The sequence below is a fragment of the Megalobrama amblycephala genome, linkage group LG6 (assembly GCF_018812025.1).
Source record: "Megalobrama amblycephala isolate DHTTF-2021 linkage group LG6, ASM1881202v1, whole genome shotgun sequence".
In the NCBI taxonomy this organism is placed as follows: Eukaryota; Metazoa; Chordata; class Actinopteri; order Cypriniformes; family Xenocyprididae; genus Megalobrama; species Megalobrama amblycephala.
Genome location: NC_063049.1, coordinates 9,114,516 through 9,128,322, shown reverse-complemented (window position 1 = coordinate 9,128,322; position 13,807 = coordinate 9,114,516). Strand labels below are relative to the sequence as shown.

General features: G+C 39.9%; 1 protein-coding gene across 8 annotated transcripts in view; it reads right to left on the bottom strand.

Moving 5' to 3' along the window:
- Nucleotides 1–13,807, bottom strand: part of osbpl6 (oxysterol binding protein-like 6) — an 89,475-nt gene that overhangs the window by 25,357 nt on the left and 50,311 nt on the right. For 3 of the 8 annotated variants that reach the window (XM_048192845.1, XM_048192846.1, XM_048192847.1), the window contains exons 7-13: nt 12,499–12,610; nt 10,869–10,972; nt 9,914–10,006; nt 6,799–6,831; nt 2,545–2,713; nt 1,946–2,076; nt 150–257 (exon numbers count right to left, since the gene is read on the bottom strand). In XM_048192845.1, coding sequence (XP_048048802.1) covers nt 150–257; nt 1,946–2,076; nt 2,545–2,713; nt 6,799–6,831; nt 9,914–10,006; nt 10,869–10,972; nt 12,499–12,610 — 750 coding nt within the window. The remainder of the gene's footprint in view (nt 1–149; nt 258–1,945; nt 2,077–2,544; nt 2,714–6,798; nt 6,832–9,913; nt 10,007–10,868; nt 10,973–12,498; nt 12,611–13,807) is intronic. The other 5 variants (XM_048192848.1, XM_048192849.1, XM_048192850.1 and 2 more) reach the window with 5 other exon arrangements.

The following is a 13,807-nucleotide window of genomic DNA, read 5'->3' as shown; positions in this document are numbered from 1 at the left end:
CTTTCTTCTTGATCGAAAAAAGAAAGAGAGTCTATCCTGACCAGCTATTTGTCCAATTACTACACAATTTCCAAGCCCAGTGTCATTCACATGAAATGCATTTCAGTGTTGTGAACTCGAAGGGTGGTCAGAGCAGAGGAATATCAGACCTCGTCGGGACTGCTGATGATGTTGACACTGACGACCTGCTCAGACAGAACCGACTCAGAGTGGATCCGGTTCAGACGGGTCTTCAGCTCAGCATTCTGAGACAAGGCCTAAACAACAGAATCATCCAGAACAAAAGAACAGATGAGTGTATGAAGGGTCAAAAAAAAAAAAATCTGGATCTAATTCATTTATTTTCTATAATAAATCTGCTTCTTCTTAGGCTAGAGCAGGGGTGCCCACACTTTTTTGCCTGATGATCTACTTTTAAAATGATCAACTAAATGAGATCTACCAACCAAAAAAAAAAAAAAGCTTAATTTCAAATGCTTGTTGCTACTACTGCATGCATCTCTACATGGAATTCAGGAAAATAAAAATAAATGTTCATTGTTGTTATTCAATTTTAACAATTTTCAATTTTAACACTAAACTAAAATTCTTACAGCACAACAGATTACATTAGCCAGGGCATTTACCTTTATTCTGATGACTTGCACTGAAGAGAATCAGACAGTTTTACATAATCTTTGTCGACAAAACACAGCTGTCAATGTCTAAACTGCTGCCAATCAACACTGACCGAGCACATGCGATGGTCGGCCGTTCAAATGGATTCATTATTAAGTAGCTAGAAGGAGGATGATTTTCCCGACTTCCTTAATTATTACTTTATTATACACTAACAAGCTCTGTGCGAAAATGCAGAACATGAAAGAGGTCGTGGATGTGTTCATGAAAATCGTCTGCTCAATACGTGCACGCTCACTTCAGAGACGGCTGTTTGTTTTGTGCGTATTTGGAGGAAGCCAACTTCTGTTCTCCGACTAGTTGTCATGGCAACTGAATAAACAAAAATGAGGATTTAAAGGGGCCGCAGCCTGAATCGGCGCATATTTAATGATGCCCCAAAATAGGCAGTTAAAAAAATGAATTAAAAAAAATCTATGGGGTATTTTGAGCTGAAACTTCACAGACACATTCAGCGGACACCTTAGACTTATATTACATCTTTTGAAAACACGTTCTACGGCACCTTTAAAAAAACATTTATTATAATTGTGTGCGATCTACCAGCATCGTCTTTGCGATACACTGGTAGATCGCAATTGACCTATTGGGCACTCCTGGGCTAGAGGATGGAAATGTAAATCCGATTCTAAATGTTCACTACCGTTCAACTGTTTGTGGTCGGTAAGACAAAAGAAGTCTCTTCTGCTCACCAAAGCTGCATTTATTTAATGAAAATTACAATAAAAACAGTAATATTGTGAAATATTTTTACAATCTAAAATAACTGTTTTCTATGAAAACATATTGCAAAATGTAATGTATTCCTGTGATCTAAGCTGAATTTTCAGCATCATTATGCATTGATTATGCATTGAATTTTCAGTCTTCAGTGTCACATGATCCTTCAGAAATCATTCTAATATGCTGATTTGAGAAACAAGAAACATTTCTGATTATGTTAAAAACAGCTGTGCTGCTTCACATCAAAAGGACAGACAAAATAACTTTTGTAACATATGTCTTTCCTGTCACTTTTGATCAATTTAATACATCCTTGCTAAATAAAAGTATTAATTACTTCTTTAAAAAAGTGGTACTGACCCCAAACTTTTGAACGGTAGTGTAAAAGTCTGTTAAATGATGTGCAGTTTTACAAAAACATAAAAGCAAAGATGAAGTCACATGTTGGTGGAAAAATAAATCCTACACAAATAAAAGTGTTAGTGTTTTTTCTTGCTGTTTTCATTGATTATAACAGTAACAATGAGCGGTGGGTGGAGCAGACCTGTGACAGGGAGCGGCGGAGGGTCAAAATCTGATTTGATTGGCCGGTTTGCTCCTGTTCCGTCAGTACCTGTTTAATCTTCTCTTTCTCTATGGCCACTGTGTTGAAGGCAGACTTCAGAAGAGAGTGCACTGCAACAAACACACACACAAGTTCAGGCTTTGTCTCTGGGTCAGAACCTGTGGCCTGGACCTGCAACCCGCTATCGCTCAAGAACAGATGACTGAGTAACTGAATGCCTGAAGCAGCGTTTCCAACAGAACTCAGTGAATCACCAGAAACAAAAAAATGTAATTAGTCCTGACTACATAGTATAATTTAGTCAAAATTATAATACTGTTTTTTCAGCTTTAATTACACTAATTTTAGTCCTACAAACTTAACTATACATAACACGTTAAGAGTAACCAGTTAAGAGCTCACAGATGTAGAAAGTTCATTGCCAATGAATTTTTGACTTTTTGAACAATTCACTAAAAGAACTGACTCATAAGATTCGTTCATTCCAGCAAAAAACATAGAAGACATGTTTTCTTTGTAATACAATGTATATTCATTGACTTGCAGTGCAGGAAGCACTGGCATCAAGTTTTGTTCACCTTTCTGTGCAATGATGCAGAAATCTTCCTGCAGTTTGATGTAGTCACTGGCGCTGTCGATGCTGTCAGTCAGACGTGTGACGGGGGCTTGAAAATCAGCCAACTCCGCACATAGGTTAGGATTAGAGGAGTGGAGACGCACTTGAGACATACTTGCACTCAGGGGAACCTGAAACACACACACAAACTACAGTGAAGCAGAAGTGATCCCAGACACAGTCTCAGGATAACCAGGAACAGGGGTTTTCGAACACAAGACGGGCAAACAGTCTGCCTCTCAGAGCTAAGTGATTCCTTCGACTGATGAAAAATTCAACCGGGGCTGTCTGACATAGTCTAGTGTGGATGAGTATAGTTCAGATAGATTTCAGTAAAGAGTTCACAGACACAAAAAACACACATGCCAAGCAGAGTAAAGGTCAACAGTGAAATGAGGTTAGTTCATGCATCAAAACATGATGACATGTGAGCCATCAGCATGCGATAACGTGTTACCATGACCTCAAACAATCAAAACAACAACCATAAAGTCACACTAGGTCAACAAATGTGCGTAGTTGAAAGTTGGATTGAGTCAGAACAAAACCGCATTATTCAGAGCTGCTGACATCCATTTTATTTTTAAAGTATTGTTTAAAACTTTAGCACACAATCTCATTACGGTACATGCAACTGTGTGGCCATTCGTGAAGCCAAAACTTAAGTTGTGACGTCATGAATACTGTATCCAGGTGTCATGATCACCAGTTGGAGGAGGATGAGGGCACTCCAACCCGGACTGTTCCTCACCACACTTTTGGACTGCATTTCCCATAACCCACTTCCCGGACTCATTATCCCATTCATTGCACCCAGCTGTTTTGTGTTTGTTCATTAGTGTCTGTCTATTTATACCTGGTTTGTTTCTGCTTTTGTTATGGTGGTTTCATGTATGGTTACTGGTTTCTCCGGTCTGGTTTTCTTTGTTTTGTTTGGACTGTTCTCTGGATTTTTACCCTTGCCTGTCTGGATTACGACTTTGGATTGCCCTATTAAAGCTGCATTTGGATCTAACCCTCTCGTCTCTGTGCCATTACGTGACACCAGGTCCAAGCCTCTACTCTGTTTTAAGAGAGGATACTATCTCGACAGCTGTTCATGAGCACTATTAATTTATTGCACAACTTAAAGCTAAGCTTTTAAAAACTCATGGTGTACACTACAGTGTCCAGGCTTACGGTGTCCCAGACACCGTCATTTACTCACCCCTTATGTTGTTCCAAACCTGCATGAGTTTCTTTCTTCTGCTGAACACAAAAGAAGACATTTTGAAGAATGTTGGTAACCGGACAGTTGATGGTAGCCATTTAATTCCATAGTATTTTTTCCCCTACTATGGCTACCATCTTCTGTCTGGTTACCAACATACCATTGGTTGTCAAAATATATTCTTTTTAGTTCAAAAGAAGAAATCATTTTTATTTTAGGTGAAGTATCTCTTCAGCAATCAGATACTACTACGCATTTAGGTCATTGGTCAGTGCACTAAGGCACTGGTTCCAACCCTGGCCCCCCTGGACCCACATCTCTGCACATTCTGTATGGTTATCTAATCAAGCACATCTGAATAAACTCATCAGCTTGCTAGTAGACTCCAAAACCTGAAATAAGTTTGTCAAAAAAATGGAGATCCAAAATGCGTACCATTGGGGGTAATCTAGGACCAGGGTTGGCAGCCCCTGCATTCGGGAAGTCCTGGCTCTTCTCTACATGACTCAGCACTTCATTTAGCATTTTTCCACTTGTGGCATCTACACATATTGTCATGTTGTTTGTCAAGCTAGACTTAACCCTCCAGAGAGAGAAAAATATAGAGTTACCATATATTTGGCCGTCAAGCTTGACGACTTTAGGTGAGAAAAATACATTTTTGTAGCATTTTTTATGGCTTTCTCTGGCCCTCGAGGTCCAGTGTCCTATAGAGTTTATCTCCAACCCTAATCAAACACACATGAAGAATCAAGGTCTTCAGGATTACTGGAAAGTTACAGTGAGTAACGGTCTGATGTGGGGTCTTCACTCCTTTGGAGGACCAAAAATGGTCGCCGAACAACTAAAAACTTTGCACCAGACCCTGGGTCCACTAAGGTCATCTATGGTATAGCCTACTCATTGGTCCCAAGGGACAACGGGCCCACTCACACAAAGTTTGTTCCATGCAATGTGAATCTGAGTGGCAACTCTGTCAAGAAGGAATGAGGCATTTTCCCTGTTCTGGATTTCAGAGTTTAAAGACTTAAAGTGTTGATACAGAAAAATCACAAGCATTTGTACATCAATATTCTGAATCTCTGAATTCTGTGCATAGAGGTGACTGGTTTACCTCTACAGATCTCAAGAATGCATATTTACACATTCCCTTTTGCTTCCAACAAAAAATCTAAGATTTTTCATAATATCAGAGTTCCTAGTCTTTCCATTCAGGCTACCTCTGTCTACCACATGCATCATTACCAAATATGTATGACATTTTCACACTGTTTCTTAAGGGCACGCTTACAAGCATTAAAGATGGTCATAAAACTAGAAAAACTTCTCTTGCTCAAAGTACATTGCGTTCATGGGGTTGCACTTGGATACTTATCAAGCATCAACATTGTAACAGAAGAGGATAAGATTTCAGAATAGCTTGAACCGGTTCAGTCTGAGGACACTGGTGTCCTTTTGTCTTTGTCTCATCCCAAAGTTTCATCACTACAGACACAGTTATACATGATTGGGGAGTAGTTATTGAGGATCTGACATCTTTCTCTCTGAAGTGTGTATATCAACTACTTGGAACTCTTTGTTGGTATTTTCCAATGGTTGAATTCTACATTGATGCATGTTTATGGGAAGCATGTTTCTTTTGAAGGCACAGGAATAGATTTGTTGCGGAAACCCGCACCTGGGAGAGTGGAAACTTGGATATAGCAGTGTAGATATGGAAAAGATAAGGCCTACAACTGTCGCAGATATGTTCACCTCAAAAGAAAATGCACAGTGCCTGCTGTCCATTTTACTGAGAGAACCAGACATGCTACTAGGCATAGATGCACCTGTGTCCACAGTCTGCTTTATGGATTTCTACCTGTCAGACTTGATCTTTGCACTCTGAAAAGAGTCAGAATCATATTGAGTTGGAGGAGAGTGGTGGTGCTGGCTCTGCTTTGGCCACGGAATCTATGGTTATCTGAAAAAGTATGAATGTTAAGAGATTTCATTTCTCTGGTATGATGGGAATTGCTTCATCCACAATGTCTGAAACCTAGTCTGGAGGTTGAAATCCCAGCTTTTCATCCTCCCCCACTCAGGTCTGGGGAGGAGGAGAGATGTGCTTTTCATGGCTAGTGCACTGTGGTTTGTCCATGGTTTGTTTTTCAAATCCAGCAAGAGGTAGAGCAATGTAAAAAAACACTTGTCTTACTGGTTAGGGGAAGCCATCAAGATGCCATCAAGATGTATTATTCATTAAGAGGCCTCCAGGAGTTAGAGGTCATTCTCCTGGGGGAATGACTAGCTCCTCAGTCCCTTCTAGAGGCACCTCAATAGACGATCTGTTCACTGGTAGATTGGCCTTCAAGTTAGAGAAATCATTAAAGCCCATACAGTGCTAGAAGCAGGGTCTTGAAAGGAAGGGATAGATAGTCCCCCCCCACACACCCAATTTTTTTTTCTTTATTATTTACTCACCCTTTTGTTGTTCCAAACCTGCATGACTTTTTTTAGGATTGTACATGTGTTATTGCCCTTAGCTTAATTGTCTACAGTAACTTAGCAAGTGGGCGTTTGCCATATCTGATAGTGAGATGTTAAGCGAGTTGACTAAATGAGAACTACTGGTTACAATTGTAACCCTAGTTCACTGAGGAAGATCACACAAAATGGCCTACTTGTCATCAGCTTACAGAGGAGCAGCTTTGAATGAGTTGAGTCTGTGCAGTAGTTTATGAGGTGAAGGGGCGGGTCAGTGGCCTGAGTGTGTGATGGTACAGGGCTTCATGAACTGCCACACGGTATGTGACCGTGAGAGTCTACACGGTCACATACCGCACTCATCTCCCTCAGAGAACTTGGGTTACAACCATAACCTAAAGTTATTTCTAAAAAGGTCACACTGACAATGTTTTGCAGAGAGAATGTAAAGCAGCACTGCATGCAAGGGCTGGAGAGACTACAGCATGGTTATATCATGGTGTAATATGAAGATAACATCACAGTGAGGGTTCTGCTTACTTTAGCACTGTGTGACTGGGAAAGTGACTGGACCTGGGGGTGAACACAAGAGCCAGATACATATTTAACCAAACACACCTCAAGGGTTACTCATATACATCTCATTAACAGATAAGCATGTCAGCTTCACAGAACACCTTTCCAATTCATTGCTGCTGACTTTATTAAAGGGTTAGTTCACCCAAAAATGAAAATTCTGTCATTAATTACTCACCCTCATGTCGTGCCAAACCTGAATTTCGTTCATCTTCGGAACACAAATGAAGATATTTTTGATGAAATCTGAGAGCTTTCTGTCCCTCCATAGACAGCTATGGAACTACCACTTTGATGCTTCAAAAAGCTCATAGAGATTGTAAAACTAATCCATATGAACTGAGTGGTCCAAATTTTCTGAAGAGACTCGGTTGCTTTATATGATGAACAGCGTCTGATGCCCTAGACGCCCGAGTTGAAAAATCTGAACTTTGGCGAAAATTCACGGCGCGTTAACCAATCAGGGTCTCTGCTTTGGTAGTAACGTGTTTATGACGTGATCAGCGGTGGAGACCTTGGCTGCGTTCCAGTTGGGTTTTTAAATGCCCTTCCCTCGCTAACTTCCCTCGGTCTCGTTGACTCGGATGTACGTCATTGCTTACGTTGCACGAGTGCCCACTTCTAGAGGAACCTTTGCAATGGGCTGAACTGCAATGTCCTAAGCCCTTGATCACTTGATATCTGCAATGGAGCTGATTTATTATTTATTTTTTCCCCTTACAAATTTGTTTAATACAGCATTCTATATGTATATATGCGTGTTTTAAATGTTTAAAAAAAGAATTAATATATCATAGAATTGTTTGTGGTAGGGTAAATTAAACGCGATATGCGGTGACGTCATAATCGTCTTGCATTGTGGGTTATGGAGCTGCCTGAAGTGTACATATGAAGTAGACTCGCTCCCTCGGTTAAAATCGAGGGAGCGAGGGTCTGACCATGTAAATTTCCCTCGTCCACTTCACGAAGTGGAACGCACTTCAAAATTTCGGCAGGGATTCCCCCGAGGGGAAGTGGGTAGGGAAGTTCGCGAGTGCATGTCTAAAACTGGAGTGGAACGCAGCCCAGAACAAAGATAATAGTCGCTGTGTGTGGCCACCCTGAGCTCTATGATGTGTCATCATATTTTTATCGAGAAAGGAATAAAAAGGACCTTGCCTGGAAGAGGATAAGTGAAGAAATCAGACAATCTGGTACTTTGTAAAACGCTTTGCATGATTTTAGCCGTTGATACTAGCCCACATGCTAGCTAGCAAAAGCCGGCCGGCATAACCGAGTTAAATTGCCGCTACTGGTTTCCAACTGACAAGATGATGTGTTTATTCAGAGGATCTGTGCAGAAAGAGATGGAAGCCCCTCCCATGACACGAATTCGCGTCTGAACACACTTTGTTTAGATGGGCGAATAGAGTGAATTTGACGCGCATCTGACTTCAAAATGTTCAAGCATCCAACTAGACCCTTCTGACGCGAATTTGACGTCCCAGACGCGTTCGCTGTGAACGCAGCATTATGATGTCTTTATGGCCACGTTCACACAGCAGCAGAATACGGTTGTATTTGAGTCCTTAATACAGTTACGTTCACACGCAGTAGTTATTTATAGGAGTGACAACCGCATTCTATAACCGAACTCACACCTGTACATTTTCAGGACATACAACCGCATTCTCGGAATATTCGTGCTTTGTGAACGGAACAGGACTGGACAACTAGTTGTCTGTCACGTCATACAGTGCGCGAGAGCCGCTCTTCTAAGGTGTTTTGTGTGTGGTTTCGCTTTCGGTAACTTACGGAGACAAAGATGTGAGTTGTGCGTCATCAAGGTGTTAGATCCAAGTTGCTGTGTGAACGAGACATTTCGAGACTCACACCTGTTAAGTAAATGCAGTTGTCAATCCCAAAATCTGACTGTGTGAACGTGGCCTATTAACTTTTTGAGGCGTCAAATTGGTAGTTGTGTAGCTGTCTATGGAGGGACAGAAATCTCTCAGATTTCATCAAAAAGATCTTCATTTGTGTTCCGAGGATGAATGAAAGTCTTGGTGTGGAACGACATGAGGGTGAGTGATTAATGACAGAATTTTCATTTTTGGGAGAACTGACCCTTTAAGTAATGAAAAAGAACATCTGTGGATCTGTTGATTACCACGGAAAATTATTTTGCCTTGTCCCTCAGTTTTAAAAAAAAAAAAAAAAAACTGGTCGCACAGTAATGCACTTACAATGAAAGTCTGGGGCAGATATTTAAGACATTAATTTGAACAACAAAATTTTCCACATGCAATTTTAGAATCAATCTTACATATAACCTTATTTTGTTTTTGTTTTTAACCGAGTTGTGTTTGTTTGTTCTTAATTAATGATCCAAATAAATGACCCATTCCAACAAAAGCAACATTTATGAGGGAATAAAAAAGAAATGGCCAGTCCCATTCACTCACATGCTCTCTCATCTGTAGTGATCCATCATAAACATCCAAAGTCCTTTAAACTATGGCCGTTATGCCGTTAAAGGTTCAGAAACAGTTTGAATGGTTTATAATGGATCCACTGAGTCAAATGTCAGGCCTTCAGAGTGTTAGACTGCAGCAGGCGGTCTCCTCCGATGCTATGGCTTAGGTTAAGGACTGCAATAATGAGGTTGTTCAGAGGGTAAGTGGTCATGTGTGTGTGCGTGAAGGTTGAAGAAACTTGCACACACTAAACTCTCTCAGCTGCAGTCACTGCTGCATTGAGACTGTGTAGCAAACTCACTAAACAATTGAGCCATTTGTGCATGCAACCACTCTTTTGACATTTTAAACTGATTCAGGTGCCAACACTGAAATGGTGGAGCAATGCCGCACAGTCTCAGTAAAGTATGCCAGATTGTGGTAGTCAGCTATGTCCTCTATAACTCAGAACGAGTGTGTAAAATTAGTAATTGCATACAAACTGCATTCAGCACAGATTTTTTCGGTCGTGATTGCACTGTTGCCTGATTTGCATAATTCCAGTAAATCGAATGCTAAAATGATGCAGTGCAATAAGTAATAACTAATATTAAGTGTTGATTGTGGGTGTGTTGAAGATGTACCTGCTGTTGCAATTTTGCATCTTTGCTGACACTTTTAGTCCTCCATCTTCTGCTGACACGCTTTTCTTTCTTTGTCAAATCTACACAGTTACTCTAAATTACATGGACACACACACGCACAGCAAAGGGGTGAGAGGGTTAATAGCAGAAAACTGAAGCACTGAATCCATCGGCAGTGACAAAAGAAGATGAGATGTTGTTAAATGAGTGACGAGCAGGCTGGGTCTTTATTTCATAAGCAAAAGTAATGGGAATGAAAACAGTGATAATATTGAAGGAAGAATCATAATGTTGTGTTTCAGAAGTTGAATTGTGTTTGAGGTTTAGGTATGTCTGAATCTATGTAAAAATACTATATATATGTTATGATAAATAGAGCTACATTAACACTCTCAACAAATTTCCATTTGAGATTAAAGCTTGTATAGATTATTTCTTAATTCTGAATGTTTCATCACCGTTATGAGAAAGTCGAGGCTTAGTCTGAAAAAATCTCTTGCATCTGCATGTTAAATTTCATATCACAAGGGTTTGCAAGACTACTATTTTTTTCTAGCCGACTAGTCATTCAGAAAAGCAGGTGATAAGTCGACTAGTCAATGTTTAGCTTATGATTCACAATGTGTTATGATGAGTGATTCCTTATACTTGTACAACACACTGCACTGTTTGGCCAACACAGCGCTAAACTAACTTGGCAGGATATTAATATAAACACAGCTGGATATACTGTATGTTAAGTGAATTCAAACAGACAGGACAAAACATCAGATACGTATCAGAATATCAAACCTGTGCAGGTTTGCTGTGTAAATGCAGCTAAAGAGAAATACAATCTGTAACACTGCAACATAATCTGTACAGATATACTAGACACCATAAGGAAGCTATTTAATACCAAGACCTGGGCTAAAGAGCACAGCTTTCTGACTGCTGCCCGAGTGTGTGAATATACCTGCATGTCAGTGAAGTTGGGAGCTGACTGTGTCCTTTGTAAGATCTCCAGACTCTGCAGCAGTTGACTCAATTCTAAAAGACTAGACTGGCAGTAGGCGAGTTCTGAAACACACAAACACACCAGTTGAGTGTAAATGACTCTGCCAAGACATGACAGAGTATGAGATGAGGATAGAATATGCCACTGCTACGTTTAAATTATACCTCCACTGTCATTTTGCTTTTTATAGAAATAAAAACCCTTTAATTCAGTTGGATGACGGTCACTTCAATTCCATCCAGCTCATCCAACATGAGCAGCAGAGTTGTACATAGTGCAGCAGGAATCAGAGTTCACTGATCACATGACGAGAATAAGTGGCGAGATGACTGACAAGACCATGGCGGAGGATTTGTTGCACAACAGAGCCTAAAAGCGTCTGATAAATGTCTTATCTTGTAGAATTCGCGCTCAGAACCGTCGCTCCCTATTCACAGAGTACATGCGATTGCGAAAGTGAAAGTAAAACGCGAACGCGCATTTAAACGAGATTTCAATACCCTGCATTTTGAAAGCGGCTCCCTGACGCATGCAAATATCTCCCAATATGAAAGCTATCTTAGGCTGGGCTGTGTAGTTGTAACCATCTCTCAGCTCTGTATCATGATTGAAGAAAAATCTGGTCTCTATTTACACTTGAATATTGAGAGAGTACTTTCATTATGGTTGCACTTATTGTTTTATTCATTTTTATTTATACTGTTTATATTTCTATGGTCAAATTGTGCAAAGGAGTTCAGTTAGGAGGTCAAAAGTTGTAGAAGCTCATAAATCATGTACAGTAAGGTCAAAACCTTTTACAGTGCTTGAGCATTGTTATCTTTTACTGAAAAATTAAAATACTGTGTAAAAATGTCATCTTGTCTCGTTCTCCTGAACTTAATCTCGTGTCTCGTCTCGTGAGCTAACCGTCTCGTCACACCCCTATAATTTAATAATAAAGTGTTTATCGGGTAGGGTTAGGGGTAGGTGTATGGAGGGATTTATTGCCCCAATAATGCGGCATTTATTCAATAAACAATCATTTACACTCAATATGTTGTTATTGCATACTGTTTTATAATGTACCAAAATAATGAAGTGCAAATACCATCTAACTACTATATACACTTATTGGAAAGAAAATACTTTATGTAGTGCAAATAGAATCTATTGCTATTTTCACTTAGTGCAAATCGCCACTCAAATTAAGCATGAAAATAATGTCATTATACATTTCCCTTTAAATTCTCATTACCTCAATGCATCTGAATGTTTTAATAATTTTGTAATTCTCATTACTTTCAATGACAACATTCAGTGGATTCTCATTGCTGTAATACAGTGATATTTTATTGAAAACAGCATATAGTACAAATAGTATCATGATGTATAAATGATATATGATTTTTATGCATAACAGTGAAAATAGGAAATGGGCTTACTTGTCAAAAATAATATAATACTAAAAATATTTATAATTATATACAATATAAAAAATAATTGCATAATACATTTTTTGTGGTAATGTGACACTGTCATCTTGACAGGTATAGTGAGATGGCCCATATAATGAAATCTTAATTATTACAAATGAATTGTGTGTTACCTTCTGCACACTTGTCCATCTCCTCTGACTCCTTTAACCAGGCCGCCACTTTACTCTGTCCATTACTACAGGATGGTGGCAGGTGCCAGGCCAGACTGCTGGGTTTACCCTGCTGAAGTGGCACATACATACACACACATTTACTTACATCTGAGTGAAGCTTAACTTTGATTTCTGTTGCTTCTAAAGTCATCATGACACAACATTTGCGACCCATAATTCTTCCAGTGGGACTGGAGAGTGAAAAATGGCTATTACATGCCAGAATGGAGCTAAACCTGAATGCAAATACAAACCCGATTCCAAAAAAGTTGGGACACTGTACAAATTGTGAATAAAAAAGGAATGCAATAATTTACAAATTTTATTCACAATAGAATATAGATAACATATCAAATGTTGAAAGTGAGACATTTTGAAATGTCATGCCAAATATTGGCTCATTTTGGATTTCATGAGAGCTACACATTCCAAAAAAGTTGGGACAGGTAGCAATAAGAGGCCGGAAAAGTTAAATGTACATATAAGGAACAGCTGGAGGACCAATTTGCAACTTATTAGGTCAATTGGCAACATGATTGGGTATAAAAAGAGCCTCTCAGAGTGGCAGTGTCTCTCAGAAGTCAAGATGGGCAGAGGATCACCAATTCCCCCAATGCTGTGGCGAAAAATAGTGGAGCAATATCAGAAAGGAGTTTCTCAGATAAAAATTGCAAAGAGTTTGAAGTTATCATCATCTACAGTGCATAACATCATCCAAAGATTCAGAGGATCTGGAACAATCTCTGTGCGTAAGGGTCAAGGCCGGAAAACCATACTGGATGCCCGTGATCTTCGGGCCCTTAGACGGCACTGCATCACATACAGGAATGCTACTGTAATGGAAATCACAACATGGGCTCAGGAATACTTCCAGAAAACATTGTCGGTGAACACAATCCACCGTGCCATTCGCTGTTGTCGGCTAAAACTCTATAGGTCAAAAAAGAAGCCATATCTAAACATGATCCAGAAGCGCAGGCGTTTTCTCTGGGCCAAGGCTCATTTAATGGACTGTGGCAAAGTGGAAAACTGTTCTGTGGTCAGACGAATCAAAATGTGAAGTTCTTTTTGGAAAACTGGGACGCCATGTCATCTGGACTAAAGAGGACAAGGATAAAGTTATCAGCGCTCAGTTCAGAAGCCTGCATCTCTGATGGCATGGGGTTGCATGAGTGCGTGTGGCATGGGCAGCTTACACATCTGGAAAGGCACCATCAATGCTGAAAGGTATATCCAAGTTCTAGAACAACATATGCTCCCATCCAGA